Source organism: Barbus barbus, assembly GCF_936440315.1.
Source record: "Barbus barbus genome assembly, chromosome: 21".
Classification (NCBI taxonomy): Eukaryota; Metazoa; Chordata; class Actinopteri; order Cypriniformes; family Cyprinidae; genus Barbus; species Barbus barbus.
Window position 1 is genome coordinate 22135639 of NC_136749.1, and position 18603 is coordinate 22154241.

General features: G+C 36.1%; 1 protein-coding gene across 1 annotated transcript; it reads right to left on the reverse strand.

Moving 5' to 3' along the window:
* Positions 1-5749: 5749 nt before the first annotated feature.
* Positions 5750-17148, reverse strand: LOC306887148 (purine nucleoside phosphorylase-like). The gene is made up of 6 exons (XM_079444689.1): positions 17010-17148; positions 15614-15786; positions 11712-11815; positions 7389-7564; positions 7067-7257; positions 5750-6298 (listed from the first exon to the last, which is right to left on the reverse strand). Exons 1-6 carry the CDS (start codon positions 17030-17032, stop codon positions 6051-6053), a joined length of 915 nt encoding a protein of 304 aa, XP_079300815.1. The 5' UTR covers positions 17033-17148; the 3' UTR covers positions 5750-6050.
* Positions 17149-18603: the final 1455 nt, after the last annotated feature.

Consider the following 18603-nt stretch of genomic DNA (forward strand, 5'->3'; position numbering starts at 1 on the left):
TGTATAGACACACAGATGGGTTGGCTGACAGTTGTAGTGTGAACCGAGGCCATTATGAAACACTCCTGCAGAGTATTGTTGTGAGGATCTTGCATCACACCTTAGCAAGTAAACAGTGGCACCTGCACATGTAAACAGCTCATCTACACCTCAGATGCTGAGATACACACCATATGATACACACCATATGAATCAGAGTTACAGTAATTCTAAACTGATTTCAAAAGTTCAGCTTCACTATGCTATAACTGTTGTACTGTGTGTGTGTGTGTGTGTGTGTGTGTGTGTGTGTGTGTCTGTGTGTGTGTGTGTGTATATATATATATATATATATATATATATATATATACATATGCATATTATACACACAACCCGAATTACGGAAATGTTGGGACGTTTTTTAAATTTGAATAAAATGAAAACTAAAAGAATTTCAAATCACATGATCCAATATTTTATTCACATAGAACATAGATAATATAACAAATGTTTAAACTGAGAAATTTTTAAATTTTATGCACAAAATGAGCTCATTTCAAATTTGATACCTGCTACAAGTCTCAAAATAGTTGAGATGGGGGCATGTTTACCATGCTGTAGCATCTCTTCTTCTTTTCAAAACAGGTTGAAGACATCTGGGCATCGAGGTTATGAGTTTCTGGAGTTTTGGTGTTGGAATTTGGTCCCATTCTAGCCTGATATAGATTTCCAGCTGCTGAAGAGTTTGTGCTTGTCTTTGACATATTTTTCGTTTAATGATGCCCCAAATGTTCTCTATAGGTGAAAGACCTGGACTGCGGGCAGGTCAATTCAGCACCCGGACTCTTCTACTACGAAGCCATGCTGTTGTTATAGCTGCAGTATATGGTTTTGCATTGTCCTGGTGAAATACACATCGTCTGGAGGGGAGCATATGTTGCTCTAAAACCTTTATATACCTTTCAGCATTCATAGTGCCTTCCAAAACATGCAAGCTGCCCATACCGTATGTACTTATGCACCCCCGTACCATCAGAGATGCTTGCTTTTGAACTAAACGCTGATAACACGCTGGAAGGTCTCCCTCCTCTTTAGCCCGGAGGACACGGCATCCGTGATTTCCAACAAGAATGTTAAATTTGGACTCATCTGACCATAGAACACTTTTCCACTTTGAAACAGTCCATTTTAAAGGAGCCTTGGCCCACAGGACATGACGGCGCTTCTGGACCATGTTCACATATGGCTTCCTTTTTGCATGATAGAGCTTTAGTTGGCATCTGCAGATGGCACGGCAGATTGTGTTTACCGACAGTGGTTTCTGGAAGTATTCCTGAGCCCATTTAGTAATGTCAATGACAGAATTGTGCTGAGGGCCCAAAGACCACAGGCATCCAACAAAGGTCTTCGGTCTTGTCCCTTATGCACAGAGATTTCAAATTAATTATTCAAATTAATTCAAATTAATTTCAATTAACTTAATTAGTTGCTAGATGTTCTCCCAACTGAATATTTTCAAAAATGTCTTGCTTTTTCAGCCCTTTGTTGCCCCCGCGCCAACATTTTTGAGACCTGTAGCATGCATCAAATTTGAAATGAGGTCATTTATATATATATAAAAGTGTAAAATTTTTCTGTTTAAACATTTGTTATGATCTCTATGTTCTGAATAAAATATTGGCTAATGTGATTTGAAAGTCTTTTAGTTTTCATTTTATTCAAATTTAAAAAAACGTCCCAATATTTGCAGAATTCGGTTTGTGTATATAAGCAGTATCATATGAGAAAGAGTGCAATATGGTAAATCAGCACGGCCGTGACAACTGTAATCCCAGATCTGCTGATATAGATCCATATCATAATCCTACTTGTGTGATAATAATTCAAGTACATTTTTTGGTCTGCCTAACTTTTTATAGTTAAGCACATCTTGATAACTCTCCTCATTAAAAGATGTGAAGTGAAGTGAGTGAAGTGAGTGAAGTGACATTCAGCCAAGTATGGTGACCCATACTCGGAATTCGTGCTCTGCATTTAGCCCATCCAACGTGCACACACACAGCAGTGAACACACACACACCGTGAACACACACCCGGAGCAGTGGGCAGCCATTTTATGCTGCAGTGCCCGGGGAGCAGTTGGGGATTCAGTGCCTTGCTCAAGGGCACCTCAGTCGTGGTATTGAGGGTGGAGAGAGCGCTGGACATTCATTCCCCCCACCTACAATCCCTGCCGGCCGGAGACTCGAACCCGCAACCTTTGGATCACGAGTCCAACTCTCTAACCATTAGGCCACGACTTCCCCGATGCCTCAGTGTATGTTATTCATGGAAGAACAATTATCCATTAAGCAGATCACTGTTGAGCAACCAGTGGGAAAAGGGAACCATTTTGGTTATTATTTTTTGTTTGTCTTGATCACACATATACGCCAATTTTAAATTATCTCTTACTTGCAAATTTGACTTGTTTTTTCATAATAGAAATGTCTTCACTAAAATAATTGTGATATGAAAACTGCTTACATTCATATTTTCCAATAATTTGCATCTCACTCAGCCATTTACAAAGTAATTCAACTTTGCTCCCAAGATAATTGCCAGCTATTTTTAGGAAGTCTGATTGCAGCCAGTCTCAGCCTGGATTTACCACATAAAGAAAGTACTTTTTGTCCCTCAGATCCTGAAGATGCAGCAAATAGCCTAGTGCACTATCAAATCTGTGACAGCTGAGGTCTATCAGCAACCACACAGACATTTTTGTCCTGGGTATTGTGGAACACCTTCTAACTGTGGTGCAATTTGTGGGGAAGTAGCAAGTCTGGATTTCTCTGATTATTCCACAATAAGCATTTTCATCCTTGCTAATGTATGTGGAGCTTAAATGGTCGAAGTTCAGCCTTATGTTCAGTGAGAGATTTAAAAGTCTGAAAAGAGTTTTAAGATCCGGCTTTCTAGCAGAACTTTCAAAGAACTAAAGACTGTTCAGAAGGGACCAGTATTTCATGCTGACTCCAAAAAACAGGAATGTGAATGTCTGCATTTAAATGAATTTGGGCCAGGCGAACTTTTGATTTCTGTACTTGACATCCAAAGAAAATCAAAGAAGGTTATGCCCGCAACACCAACACTGTCAAAATTTCGATTAAGTAAAAATCCATTTTATTGATAAGAATACTCATTATAAGATGGTGCTAATTAGAATAATGACTTTTTGACCCTAAGTTACATCTTAGAAGAGCAAAAATTAAAGTGTTTGTCAGTAAAAGAGTTATTCAAAATATTTTGCCCCAAGCTGGTATTTTTACAGAGACTATCTCATAAATACATGGAAAAAAGCAGCACCTGCATATAAACCACTCATCTACACCTCATAAATTGAGATAGCATTGATTTTAAAATATTCATGGCTCATGATGCATTGAAAATGAATCCATGTTTGCTCATGATAACAGAAAACAATGGTGCAATAACAAAAGGGGATAAGAATTGCTATGAGAAAATGCTAAATACATAATTAAATGTGTCATGGACTGCCTTTTTTATTATTTTGTACTGTTCTCTGAGGTACCCTTATAATGTTAGATTTTTACATTTAAAAACATCACAATCTAGAAATAATAGGCTATTTTCTGTCCCGTTTTCCACCCCCCTCATCAGAATGCTCTCTTTGAATAGATGTGGCGGACTGTAGGCTCAGAAGTGGCCACTCCCAGGCAACACACCCATGTGGGGCCCATAGGGGTTGCAACTTGGCCGATATCTTGGGACCACCTGGGCTACCCAGCTGGGACCCAGCTAATTTTGTAGTCAGTTTCCATGGTGGCCCTACATGGGCTAGCCTAGATGGGCTGATGATGGGCCCTTGATGGGCTCCATAGGCCCATATGGGTTAACCAGGTAGCTCCCATTTGGTGCCTATATAAGTCTTCCTACATGGGCTAGTGATGGGACCCAACTAGGTCTTATGTAGGTCTCTTATGGGCCATAACAGGTATTCACAGGGGCTAATATATTTGTCTGTTATGATTGGCTAATAGTTGTGTATGTTTAACAGCCTACATCCTTCATAGATGGATACTGCTGTGATTTAGGTAAAAAAAACACGTAAATACTCATTAAATATCAAACAATCTGTAATAACAGACAGAGCAATAGTGACCACATAATAAAAACAGATACTCACATTGGTGTGACATTTCTGTTGGATTCCATATAGCTGACACAGCTTTGTCTTTTATTTTCAATCTTTCTGAAAATCCTGCATCGAATTGTTTCTTGTTTGTAAACAAATCCACGGTTAAAATGAAGTGAACAAAGGACCATGTTCTTACTGATGTGGTCAGGAACTTCCTTAAAAATAAAGTTCATCCACTTTTTCCTAATGTCGTTGGGGTCAAAATGAAGGCAATCCAAAGACTGTTCTTCCACAACTTGGCACTGCGCAGTGTCTAGTTATCTTTAGAGCAATCTTTATCGTTTGATTTCTGCCCTGACCCGCATTCACCTCTGGTTATTTACACTACATGTGTGAATCAGTGGGCGGGGCTAAACAGGGAGCAATGTAGAAGCAGCATAGACTGTATGAGAAGCAGGCGTTGATGATCTTCATAGAGTGGCACATTCCACAACCTTTTGTTTTGGCAGACTGCCTTCAATGTAAGCTGTTTTTAGACTAAAGAGAAAATTTTGAGTTCTTAAATTTACAGGAAATTACCTTTTTTATGTGTCAAAATATCAAGGGAATTTTGGTCATGACGAGTTGTAAACATCTATGAAAACCTTTGGAATGAATACTAGAATGGATAATTTACTCATCATCATGCTTTACAAACCTGTATGACTTTATTCTGTAGAACACGGGGAAGTCGTGGCCTAATGGTTAGAGAGTCGGACTCGTAATCCAAAGGTTGTGGGTTCGAGTCTCGGGCCGGCAGGGATTGTAGGTGGGGGGAGTGAATGTCCAGCGCTCTCTCCACCCTCAATACCACGACTGAGGTGCCCTTGAGCAAGGCACCGAACCCCCAACTGCTCCCCGGGCGCCGCAGCATAAATGGCTGTGTGTTCACGGTGTGTGTGTGTTCACTGCTGTGTGTGTGCACGTTGGATGGGTTAAATGCAGAGCACGAATTCCGAGTATGGGTCACCATACTTGGCCGTATGTCACTTCACTCACTCACTCACTCACTCACATAGAATACACTTTCATTGTATGGAACACAGTTTAAACATTCTACAAAATATCATGTGTTCTGCAGAATAAAAGAATATTGAATATCAAATATTTATTTTATAGGTGTAGTTACTGCATCTGCATATGCATCTAACAATGGTCCTAAATATTGTCCTATATATTGTTGTAATATGTTTGTTGATCTTGACACATATACAAAATGTATCACCGCTAGCTATTTTTTTGCGGAGTCTCTAAAAATATGTAGAAAAACAGATGATGTCCTGGCAGAAAATTATCAGTGCCTTTTCTGTTATTCCATACTGCATACAGACATTTTCTTCAAGTCTGGCCTTCCTATAAAAGCAATAAAACATGCTGCTAACAACAGCAAGATTATGGGTTTGATTTCCAGGAAAAGCAAGAACTGATAAAAAAGAAAGGTGTAATTTGAATAAAGTGTAAGTCAATTTGAATAAAATGCATAAAAGCATAGATGTCAATGTAAATCTTAAAACACAATACAATTAATAGTGTAGATTAAGCACCATATACGTTGCATTATTTATTTATAATATTATTATTTATTTATTTTTTGGGCTTTTAAATGCATGTTCCATCTGAACTGTCAAATGCTTTCAACTGAGGGAGATTTATTTAGATTGTACATTTTTGTTATTTTCATATTTTCTTTTCTGGTCAGGGAAATACATAAGTGTAACAACACAACAATCAGATTATGAAGGTCAAATACAGCCTCCACAAAGGCACAGTAACGTCTGACACTGGAAATTGTCATCCAACCAGATAAAAACCACAACATGAGCCTTCAAGATCTGTAGTACTATAGATTCACATGACTTTCACAGTACCCTCAATTCAGCTGGTTATATTGACCCTACACGGCATTTGAGTAGATGCAGTTGCTGTTGTTGATGGTCTCCACTTGATGAGAGCGAGCGATGAAGGTTACGAGCACATTCTGGAGCATCTCAGCTCTCATCTTACTGATCTGTAGGACCTCTTCGTGATTCACTTTCTCCTCACGGCTGTAGTCCAGAGATACCTTGTTGGTGATGAGCGAGAGACCCAGGACCCGCAGTCCGCAATGCTTGGCTACCGTCACCTCAGGAACTGTGCTCATGCCTGAGAGGGCAGCAGGAGGAAAAGAGAAATAGAGAGAGACTCTTAATTAAATGGCAGTCATCTTGTTGTGGCACAGTAGGTGATTCATTAATAAAGCAGACCGGGTCTGAGTCTCACTTAATACTTAATGAGGACTATTGGGGTCTTGTTGGATACACAGGAAGAAGGACTCACACAGGAACTAAGAGCTGACCGGTCTAGCCAGGGGAGCCCACTTAGCACATACCCCACAGTGCTGCCGTTTGGTAATCGGAGCCCAATTATCTAAGACATCATTCAGCTCATCAGAGGACCAGCAGTGAGTATAGTTTATGCCAATCATATGGGCAAAAGAGTTATTCAGATCACTGATTAAACTAATCACATTGATTAAAGTGGGCCTGCTTGTATGGCACATCATTATTAACCTGCTATAATTTTCATGAAATACTGATTAAAGGATAGGCACTATACACAAAAGAAAACAGCATGTTAAACCACTCAAACTCCTCAGAGAGAGGACATTCATGCAGCAATGAGGAACTCACTACACACTGGTCATATTTTATTACACTATTTATACGTCAATAGCTTTTTATATTTTCAGTTTAAGTTTCAGTTATTTTTATTACTTTTTTATATTCCTAAAAAGGTACTTTAACTTATTTATTTCAGTTAATAGTTGAGACACATTGTCTAATGTTTAGTCAAATTTGAGCTTTAGATAAAACGGATTCAAAAGACCAAATTTTCTTCTTTTTTTTTCTTGTGTATTGTGATTGTCCATACCAACAGAATCGCTCCCCAAGATGTGCAGCATGCGTGCCTCAGCGATGGTCTCAAAGTTGGGTCCACTAACCATACAGTAAACCCCCTCATGCACAAAATTAGAGTAGCCCAGCTCAGCAGTGATGTCCAAAACTAGTTTCCTCAGGTCTTTGCTGTAAGCATCAGACATGCAAGGAAACCGGATCCCAAATCTGAGGAAGAGATGAAAGAAAACGCACCACCTTTTCCATGAAATGGAAAACAGTTCTGTAAAATAATATTCAATACTTCCTCCCTCACTTTTACACTTTATTCTGTCTGTTTCTCTCCCTTATCTGCATACCGTTCATCATTGGGTCCACACAGTGGGTGCTGCCCAGCAAATCCTGGCAAGTTAATATGGTCCTTAATGACCATGATGTCTCCCACTTTGAAATCCTGACAAAGACCTCCAGAGGCATTTGTTACAACAATGGTCTCCACACCCATCAGCTTGAAGATCCGCACGGGGTACGTGACCTGGAAAAAATCCCACAGAAAATACAAGTTGTTACTCAAAGCAGGGAACCTCTCTGACTAAACTGTCTAATATATTATTTTAACTTTTAACATATTAAATTAATGAGCCATTGCCTCTCAGGTTCAGACGTATTTAATGGAATATATGGAAATCAAAGATGTAAAAATAGCATGTGTCAAGTGCAGTCTTTGCTTCTTCTCAAATTTGGATAAGGAAATAATACAAATTACAGAAATAAAGCAAAACAAATATAAGACGAAAGGAGAGCAACACAGGGCTATTTACAGGCACAGGTGAACCAGGTGGTCACCTGCACCACCATCTGCAGGGGGCACCAATGAGCGTCCCAACGCCTTTGTTAGAATGAAAGTTTACCCAAAATTAAAAATAATTCTCAAGTTGTTCCAAATCTGTATGAGTTTCTTTCTTCTGTTAAGGACAAAAGAACATATTTTGAATGTTTTTAACTAAAAACAGTAGCCATTGACTTCCATATAGTATGGGAAAAAATTCTATGGAAGTCAGTAGCAATTGTTTGGTTACCAACATTCTTCCAAATATCTTCTTTTTTGACAACTTCAGGGTGAGTAAATAATGACAGAATTTTAATTTTTTTGGAAGAACTGTCCCTTTAACATTAACATAATGAGACTGTATTTTAGCATATCATTTATGTATTAAGTACATTAATGTTATCAGGAAGACAGTGATTAGAAATAAAAAAAATTAAGTGTACATTGAAATGACAGAATTTTTATAAGAATGACAGCTTCAGCAAAATAACCCATGTTATGATTTCCATTAATAGGGTGTCAAAATGGTCTCTAATGGCCCTGGACCAACATTTATTTATATGTTTATACATATAAATAATTAAATTATTATTATAATTTGTTATCAAATTTATATTGGACTGGAAAGGGGCCACCTCTCATTTCAGAAGACTGTGTGAATATGACACCATCCACAAGCCTATATGTGCAATGGTATTCTACAGTGCCTCACAGATTTAGACTATAGTATTAAATAAGCTTTAGTGATTCTAAATGGGATAAATATAGGATTATAAAGCAGGGAGCCATTAAGGGAGGTGTCAGTGCGAGCAGCAGAGGAATAATGAACTTGCGGGCTCAGTATAGCACAGCTCAATAGGGATGTCACGGTCTGTCAGCCTGTTCTCCAGCTGACGAACCAGGGTGGACGTGCGGGGCTGCCACAAGCAACACGGCCATTACAGCTATACACAGAAGGGTCAACGAGGTGGACCGGCATTCTCAGGAAATACACCCCAGTTTGGTACCCTCTAAATCAAAGCTGACTTCTTCGTGGATTGCAAACTCTCAGAGATCAGATCGCTCAATTTTTGAGTATTTAACTCTCCTGAGAGAATTGCTCTATAGGTGCTGCATTATAGGTCTATAGATGGTCCGTTGATTACCCATCACCGGCAGCTTGATTAATGTGCACTATTATGGAGTAATGAGAATATGTTTTGGCACTGTATGAATTGGTATATATTTCAATTTTGTATAGACAAGACGTTAAAGGAGAAAATTCACTAAGAATGACTTGCGCTTGCTGATTACATAATTGCACGCTGTATTTTTTATTTAGCACTGGATTTACTAAATTATGCAAATTAAATTTTAGAAAAAGACATATTCTATTATGCCTGATTTCTGCAAGCAATATTAGTTTTGCCAAAAAAGTGCATAAATGAGGTGAAACCTGTATTAATCCCACATAGAAAGGAGGCATGTTTGTGCTAAAAAAATTATTTAATTCAAACACTCATTGCACATTTATCATTTACTTAAACTGGACAGGGTTTAGTTAATAATAAGCAGAAATATTTAGCAATTGTATATAAATAAATAAATATGCACATTGTGTGCACATGAAATACTGAAGTGATCTATAACATATCTCAAAGCTTCTGATAAGGAAATTATAATCAGTTACAGTGTATAAAACCATTAACAAGATGAACACTGCAACAATATTATAGTAAGAGATTAGAAACAACCTGTAGGCATATACAATGTATGACAAACCAGACAGGAAAGTAGATTAACATTGGTGGACTTTAACTTGAAAAGCAGTGTACTGACGTCTTTCCACGGTTGAAACAAGATACCCTCTGATGTTCATTCATGATTATTTCACACTATAACTAGTAAAGAGAAAGAGATGATCGGTTCACATGCCACTTGAACTGAGGTGCACAGATTTGCACAGTGACTCACAGATATGAGTCAGCTAAAGGGAAATGAACAGTGGACTGAAGGTGCATTTACAAACCAGCTGTCACAGTTTGACAAAGGATTTAATAACCACTACTGCTTATTATATGAGGAGTTTTGAAAATTCTGTATCTACCCCCAATAAAAAAAAAAACTCATTTTTTTTATATCCCAATTTACATACTTATATTATGCACTAATTGAGCTGTTTACAATTAATTGATACTTTAGAGGAAGACAACGTATGAGTCATAAAATTGAATCTGCATATCTTGCATTAGCATCAGTGTTGTTATAGTTAACTAAAGCCAGAATTATTAAAAGCAATTGAAATAAAGCTGAAATAAAATATAAATAGTAGACGAAAAAAATAAATCTTCAACTTAAATGAAAATTAGAAATGTTTTCTTGGCAACTAATAATTAAGTACTAAATTGCTAACATTAATAAATAAAGCTAAAAAATTCAAATGACAAAAGCAAAACTGCTAAAGACTGAATTAAAACTACAATTAAACTGAAAACATAAAAATGAAAGATAATTTAAAATATTAATAAATATATACACAGTACTAAAATGCAAATTATTATTAGCATCAAGCTAAATTCATAACCTTCCAATGCATTTACTTTTAGATTCACAGTTTAAATAAATTGCTTTGGCAGGTTCATCCACATAATCCTTGTCTTTTTTAATGTAAAAAGTAAATAAAAAATATATGTAGGCCTACCTGTTGGACAAATGTTAGAATGTTGCATTAGCATTGCTAATGTCATGGGTCAAAATATACAAAAAAAAAAAAACTATTTACAACATTTGCCTGATAAGATCTGAGAATTACCAACTGAATTCTCACATCCGATTTAAAATGAGTACTATGCAAATTGTGATGCAGTGTCAGTGTGTTTTATGTGCCACAGCCATTAAGACATTAAATACAAAATAGTGTTTTGAAAGACTGGAGTTTGCAAATACAGGGGGCTGATGGATTTAATGCCCTAGCAGCATATTAAGAGTGAAAAGCTCTTGGCTGGCTGTAGAGGGCACGGTGGCCATGACAACTGATTGTAATGCATTGTGTCATGTTGTCAGGGCTGCAATTACAGTGGCAGTCCCACCCCAGGGCAGGAGGTTGTAGATTCCTCTGTAGTTTAGTAAAAAGTGGCTCTCCGGCCCCATGTGCAACAGATAAATTATTTCCCTGGACTGACTTTGATGGAACATAATTCATGCTGCTTAGTTGAACTCTGGGATAAATTAACATGACAAACTTGTAAATTAAATAAGACTTTCAACCGATTTGAAAATGTATTCACCATTAATATCACATGTTAATATGTTAATGCATGCAGTTCCATTTTTAAATGAAAACAAAAGTGTTTTCTCTCCTGAAAACAAGGTTCACGGTCACAATGGACTGCAAGTGCAAACTAAACAATGTCAATGAACTGCTTTGATATGTGAATGACAGCAGCAGCTAGCAGTTCGTTTCTCCTCCACACCTGCATTCTCAGTATTCAGCCTCTGTATTCATGCGGTGTGGCTCCTGATTGTGACAGATAAAGTTAATGGCCCATACAGGAGGTAACAGCTCCTTTCTGTTTTTACAAATAGGAGCTGTTTACAACAAGTTCACTTGTCCTTGAGGTGATGCTAAGAGACGCCAAGGCCACTGCCTGAAATACACGCTACAATACTTTATGAGACATTGATGCCAAAAATGGGGTTTGTGAAATAGCTTTTACTTCAAGCACAGAAGCCACTGAGTTTGTAAGTATTATAAATGGATGCATCTAAGAAGCCTATCGAAAGGCAAGATGAAGCTGAATCAGTTAAGTGAAAGGAAAACAAGATGGCAGTGGTAGTACCTGCAACAGAGACATCAAATCATTTTTGAGCTCACCTTACACAATGAGTAACCCTCGTAGAGATGAAACCTTCCTTGCATAAAGACACACGACTTGCCTTTGAGTTGACCAAACACCAGGCACCCTTCATGACCTGGAACTGTGTTTAAAAAGACAAACATATGAGTAAAAACACATATACAATTTTTTTTATATTCTATATAAACCATATGATTCATAAAGGTTTCGGTCAGAAAGATTTTTTCCATGTTTTTGAAAAAAGTCTTATGCATTATTAGGTCAAAATACAATAAAACAGCAATACTGTGTCACAAAATCCTTCATTAATCATTCTAATATCCTGATTTTGTGCCATTTTGTGTGTATATATATATTTATAATTTTATATTACATTTGATATATTTTATAATATAAATATTATAATATATATAATAGCAGTGTGGAATGCAAAAATGCATTTTGTGAACACCCTCTTTTCAGTTTAAACAAGCCCTCTAAATGCATTTGAACACCATAAAGCTGCTTTACTTGCTGCAGAGAAACGGAGGTCAGTGAAGGGCTAAACAAGCTCGACTGTCCAATTACCCTCCACTGCACATCTCTCCATAACAAAGAGATCACTTAAACAAGCCATAATACAATAAAACAGCAATACTGTGTCACAAAATCCTTCATTAATCATTCTAATATCCTGATTTTGTGCCATTTTGTGTGTATATATATATTTATAATTTTATATTACATTTGATATATTTTATAATATAAATATTATATAGCATATTGCAGTTATACAATATTTATATAACATATAAAAATTGTAATTGTAGTTTAATTGCGGGATTAAATCCTAAAATATGACCTTGAGGTGAGAATTTCATGACAGCAACACAACAAACTCTATGATGACATTTAGTCGGAAAACATTTTCAAAATGTGACACTTTTACATTGATTTGCTCTAACGCAGTGTGATAAAGCAGTTGGATGATAAAATGCAGTTGGGGTCAAAAGCTGCTGTTGTGCTCATAAGTTTACATACCCCTTGCAGACTACGCAAAATGTTAATATTTTTACAAAATAAGTGGGATCATGAAAATTGTATGTTATTTTTTTTATTTAGTACTGTCCTGAATAAGCTTATTTTTAGCTTATTTACTAATGCTCAGTAAGGTGAAAACATTTACTGATGCTTGAGCATCAGTAAATGTTTTCACCTTTTGTAATAGATATGAGAACCTCAATTGTCCCTCAATTAATCTCTAAATCATATAGTCACTATTGGAAAGGGTTCAATATCCAGAAGATGCTGGAAAACCTGAGAAAATTTGCAGGAGCTGGAGGATTTTTCTGAATAACAGCAGGCAGTTAAACCAAAGCCACTAGAATGCAAGTCTGCAACCATTACCCAAAAAAGCGTAATAAACAGCTTTTTAGAGGAAATGGCTTATCATTTAATGAATAGACAGCCCATCTGCTAATCTTCAACGTGTTTTACACTAAACAATACTTTTGGATTGAATTTATTTTAGAGTTTACACCGAAAAATATGCCGTTTAATAAAAGTAGTCACTGACTTTTTGCGACAGATGGGATACAGCCTACGCCACTTCTCATTCATTCCTATAGTATCCATAAATGCTGATTTAGTGACTGAAATTCAGTGACGTCAAGGTTGTAATGTGATTGGTTATTAAGGGACACGTGATCCAAGTTAGCCGTTACGTTTTCTCCAATAGTAAGTAATACAGACCCTCTCCCCTCCCTATAGTAAGACAATCTCTAGTTAAACTTTTCAGTCATGGAACTTGACAGTTATGGATCATCCAGGAAATGACACACAGTATTAAGATTCAAGGGAATGTAAACTTTTGAACAGAGTCATTTTTATAAATTCAGTTATTGTTTATAACTGAATAAAAAATGATAATAACATGCACTTTTCAAATTTTCATGCAAAGTAATCTTATGAGCACTACTGTATCTTTAACTTATTAAAACCCTCCTGCTGTAATGCATTTACTCTTTGCTCTCTTCGTAATATATTGCGTCTTCCTAAGGGCTTATTCATCTAATAACCTCTTCTGTAATGAGCAAATAAAGGGTCAGATGCTGCTATTGATAACAGAAACCATCTAATCTTTTTCTACAACATGACATTAACTGACTAATGACTATTCCCGAGTCTCAGAGATCCTGCTGGTTTGGCTGTACTTGGAAGTTCCTTGATTTGCATTTGCATGCTCATTCAACATAGGAAAAGTTGATATCTGCTGCTTAGGGATGACTGCTGATGTCATCAAGGATGGCATTAGTGAGACTGATTGTGTATCATTAGTGTGCGAAGAGGTGGAGCAAACATTGTTTTTTACAGTTATGAGCAAGTAGGAAGCTGCAGTTTGTTTGTGGCTTCAGGAACTTACTTTGACATAGGAACAAGCTGATTGAGGCAAGTGAATTGGAGCTTATGTTAATGTAACCTTGAATTTTGGCTGATGAGATGTGTTTGGCCCTAAAACCTGCAGCGTAATGAGGTTCTGCTGGAATAATAGCTCTGTTTTTCCAGGGGCCGATTCCTCTTTTCTTGCACAAGCGTTGATGAATGACTCTCAGGGAAAAAAACTCACTTAGAGAGGGGGGCTATTACACTCACCGTGAAATGTATTTCCTGCAACATTGTAAAAATGAATGAGCAAATGAACGTTTCGGTGCATGCTGCCTGTTCAGATTGTCATACAATTTGGCAAAACAATGACTGTAATTAGAAAAGTTCTGAGAGAAATTTAGTTATGCTTAAAAATTCCTTATTATCTAAATTTGTTTTAATGAGAAATAAGTGGTGCATATTTTGAAAGTTAAACCTTAAACCTTTATATATATATATATATATATATATATATATATATATATATATATATATATATATATATATATATATATATATGTATATGTAATATGTATGTATAATTTGTTGGTAGAGACTTTTCACATCCATCTATATGGTGTAGTGACACTAAAGTGATGTGAATTTTGATTTATTTGATTTTGACTTGACACTTGGTGATTTATATGACTGATGTAATAGGCAATGCTCACAATTTATTATTTAAAAAATGAGCACAGAGCATCCATAGTCCTCATTATTCAAACTGTCAGTCATTCTTCTGTTGCTCTCCATTAATCCACTTCATAATTTAAATGCGCTGGTTTGAGAAAGAATGACAACACAAATGGATTCTAAGACCCTTATTATACTTTCCCTTAATTACAAGTGCTCTCATTCTTCAGCCATCATTCAAGTACCCACACACTCATACACACACACACACACACACACCTGCTACAGGTATAATATCAGGTATAATAGTGCAAATATCATGTGATGCATCTGAACGCTTCTCAAGATTATTCACCTCGCCATATAAATATTTAAACCTGTCAAAGATATCATAGTATGAACTCCCTGTGGCAGATATTAGGGGCTATTTTTGCTCCAGTCATGATATTTTATTCATAGGCAGTAGTTATTCATTTTGTAGCTCATATTACCAGGAGCTGGACATAATTTGTTAACCATACAATACAATGAGGGACAGAATGAAAACCTCTGTGCTTTCAGATTCGCTCCCTGCATTAGCAACAACTCCCGTATCTGTCAAGTGGCTTTTTTATAGACTCAACATGCTGACTGAAATGACCATGCTGTGTAAATTAACAAAAGAACATCCACTGGCTCTATCATTTGCTTTATTACTGCATATGCCAAATAATGTTTTGTTACAGAAACATGTTTCTGGAGTTTGTTTCTTTCGAAAGAAAGAAAGAAAGAAAGAAAGAAAGAAAGAAAGAAAGAAAGAAAGAAAGAAAGAAAAAGAAAGGAAGAGAATTGGTGTAAACTCTTCCTTCAGTTCAGCTCTGATATGCTTCCATGAACCTAGTACCTGTGCTCACTGGGAAATTGGGAATGTCCTCATAGCTGAAGGTCTGTTTATTTGAGACATTGTCTGCGAGAAGTCCCAGTCCAGAGCCGCACACGATAGCTATCTTTGGCCTGTGTCTCGTCCTGCTCAGCAGCCATTCTGTAGTCAGTTTGCAGTCATCAAAGGAACAGCAGCTGAGTCAGGAGAAAGAAAGAATGATGGCCAGATGCATTAAAACAGGTCACATTGATATCTGCTCAAATTGTCAGATAAAATGCTAAGTTGCAAAATACAAGCTTCTGAGTATTAGTCAGTACTTACAATGAGAAACATGATGATCTTTCATATTGCAAATTTGACATAATTTGAATAAATTCAAAGCATCGAGATAATTGATTATTAACTGGTTTATTTTTAAATGTTAAAACCAAAATGTTATATTCATATTATATTCATATTTGTATTATATTTAAGTTGTGCAATGCCAGAGCATTTGAAAACATTTTCATTTGTTGGTTGTTTTTAGTATAAATATATAAATATTCATTATAACAAGACAAAAATATTCATATTCATATTCATAATATTAAGATCTTTTGAATTAAGTTTGTTTCCTTCTCCTTTAGCATATTTAACATATATTTATTTTTGTTTGATCTTTAAGAATACAAATAAGATTTTTCTTTTAACTCGAAAACTAGAAAAATGCCAGTTAAGTTATTTTCTTTTCTTCAAAAATTAGAAATATGTTCTGTGATCAGATATCAATACACAATATGTAAATACAGAACAGACCTTCACATTGATATAATAACAATCAAGCCTAATCTACTTTGACAACTCGCAATGTAAAAAAAAACATCATTTTTATTAGGTCTCAAGATTTCCGGAGTCAGTTATGAAAATGTGTTCTGTATAAAGCACACAGGAAATGAACTAATATGAATGAAACCACCTCTTGATATTTCAAAATTGGCTGGTAGCAAAAATCTGAAAGTATAAAGCTGGCATAATGTGGTTAAAGTTGAATAGGCAAAAGCCTAGAAGAAATGGCAGAGAAAATGCAAACAGTGGACGTTTCTGGATGGAGTTTTGAAGAGTCCAAAACACAAATTTACAGCATGCAGTTGTCATTTAATTTGCATCTCATTTGAAGATAATTCTGCTCCATATTGTGACTCAGCTGTGTTTAGCAGGCCTGATATATTTTTATTGACCTTACTGAATTGATTAAATGCAGATTAAAGATCATACTCTAAGATAACAGCTGTGAATCCAAATTACACTGACTACTGACTCTTTAGCTCAAATAGTAAATATAAATAAGTTTGTTTTCAACAATAATGCTTTTAATAATAATTGCTTTATACATTGTCTGGTATGTAAATTATATCAATGACATAAAACTAAAGTTTACCATGAGTTTTCCTTGGTGTGCATGATCTCAGTCACAGGTAGTCACAGGCTGACAGCACCTGCAAAAAGTGTGTACTTGTCTTATCAGAACAGTTAACAGAGAGAAAGAGACAGAGACCGAATAACCTCTCAAAGGTCTCGTCTCATTGGCTGCATAAATGGTGAGAGCAGGAAACCTCCATATCCTTTCCAAGAAATTATATGACTCTCTCCCCTGAGAAACTTTACCTTGAGACGCTAAAATAAATACAGTTTACTGAAAATGCAGACAGCCATGTGCTAGTGTACAGGCTGCAATGCACTATATTTTGTTTATGTTGTAGCCCTACTGGTAATGTTTATAAAATATATATATATAAAATAAAATACATTTCTTCTATGAAATAAAATATGTTTTAAACAGTTTCTGTGCATACAATGAAATTCACTGTGGTCCTAATGACAGCTATAGGCTACACACACACAAACACACACACTAAAACCTTTCAAATTTTCTAAATATTTTTTTATTTTTGGAAGAACTTTCTGACCCTTGAAAGGTGCTAAAACAGCTAATAAATTTCTGCTAAATCAATCAAATATAATTTTTTCCCCCAATAATTTGGGGAAAACCATTTGCCAAATATTTGCTGTGTAGATGCTGTACAATGACCTTAGCTTGAAAAAAATAATAAAAACATATTGTCTACCCACATCAGTCTGTAAGACTGTCAGAAGGGGCAGAGTGACTTATACTATGGTAAATAGAAAACTTTGACATGTTTGTGCACTTTGCTGAGCTGTGCGATTACTGAATACATTATAGCTTAGAGCTTCAGGGTCCATTATAATTCTCCAAAGCCTTTATACTGTGGCTTGGAAATCGATTGGCAGACTCAGTATTGGAGAGGTGCGACTCGAAATCTAAATACACTGATGCATTTACAGCAGTGTCTGAGACATCATTTCTGCACAGAGATATTGAGCTGATAACTTACTGTAATATGGAAAATAACCTAATCTGAACATTATATGAGAAACCACAATTAAGCAAAATACCTAACTTGTTTTTCCTAAAATTACTCAATAGCGACTTCATATTTACTGCTTTTGTTGAATGAAACAAGCTCAGTATCAGGGCTTTTTTTGTGCCAGGGGTCCAAGGTAGTTCATGTCAATGAGTAACATACCCAGATGTTAAATTATGTAACAGTTACATGATGTCCACAGCACGCAGATCATAGACTGACCAACAGGGACAGAAAAGTGATTGCTCATTCATTGAGCTCCAATGGTTCAAAGATCATCCTGTTTTTTGTTAAGTACATATTTCCAACTGAAAATGAACATAGCTCATGATTAACCAAAAGGAAACTGAACAGATTTGTGTGAGTGTACCATTCACATATATGCTAACTATTAACCTAACTCTGTTAGCAAGGTCAATTCACTATCAAGTGTAATGTTAGCATATGCTAATAGCTAAATATGTGATTTTTTTCCCACAAAAATATTAAGCAGCACAACTGTTGTTAACCTAGATTATAATGAGAAGAAATGTTTCTTTAGCACTAAATCTTTAGCACCATATTAAAATGATTTCTGAAGCATTATGT

What these genes read in the sequence shown, in the direction of transcription:
- LOC306887148 (XM_079444689.1), bottom strand. Translation starts at nt 17,032, where the DNA reads ATGCACACCAAGGAAAACTCATG. An exon ending in CACACCAAGGAAAACTCATG is followed by an intron (nt 15,787 to 17,009) that starts GTAAACTTTAGT and finishes CTCCTGACTCAG; the next exon opens with CTGCTGTTCCTTTGATGACT. An exon ending in AGGGTTACTCATTGTGTAAG is followed by an intron (nt 7,565 to 11,711) that starts GTGAGCTCAAAA and finishes GATTTTTTCCAG; the next exon opens with GTCACGTACCCCGTGCGGAT.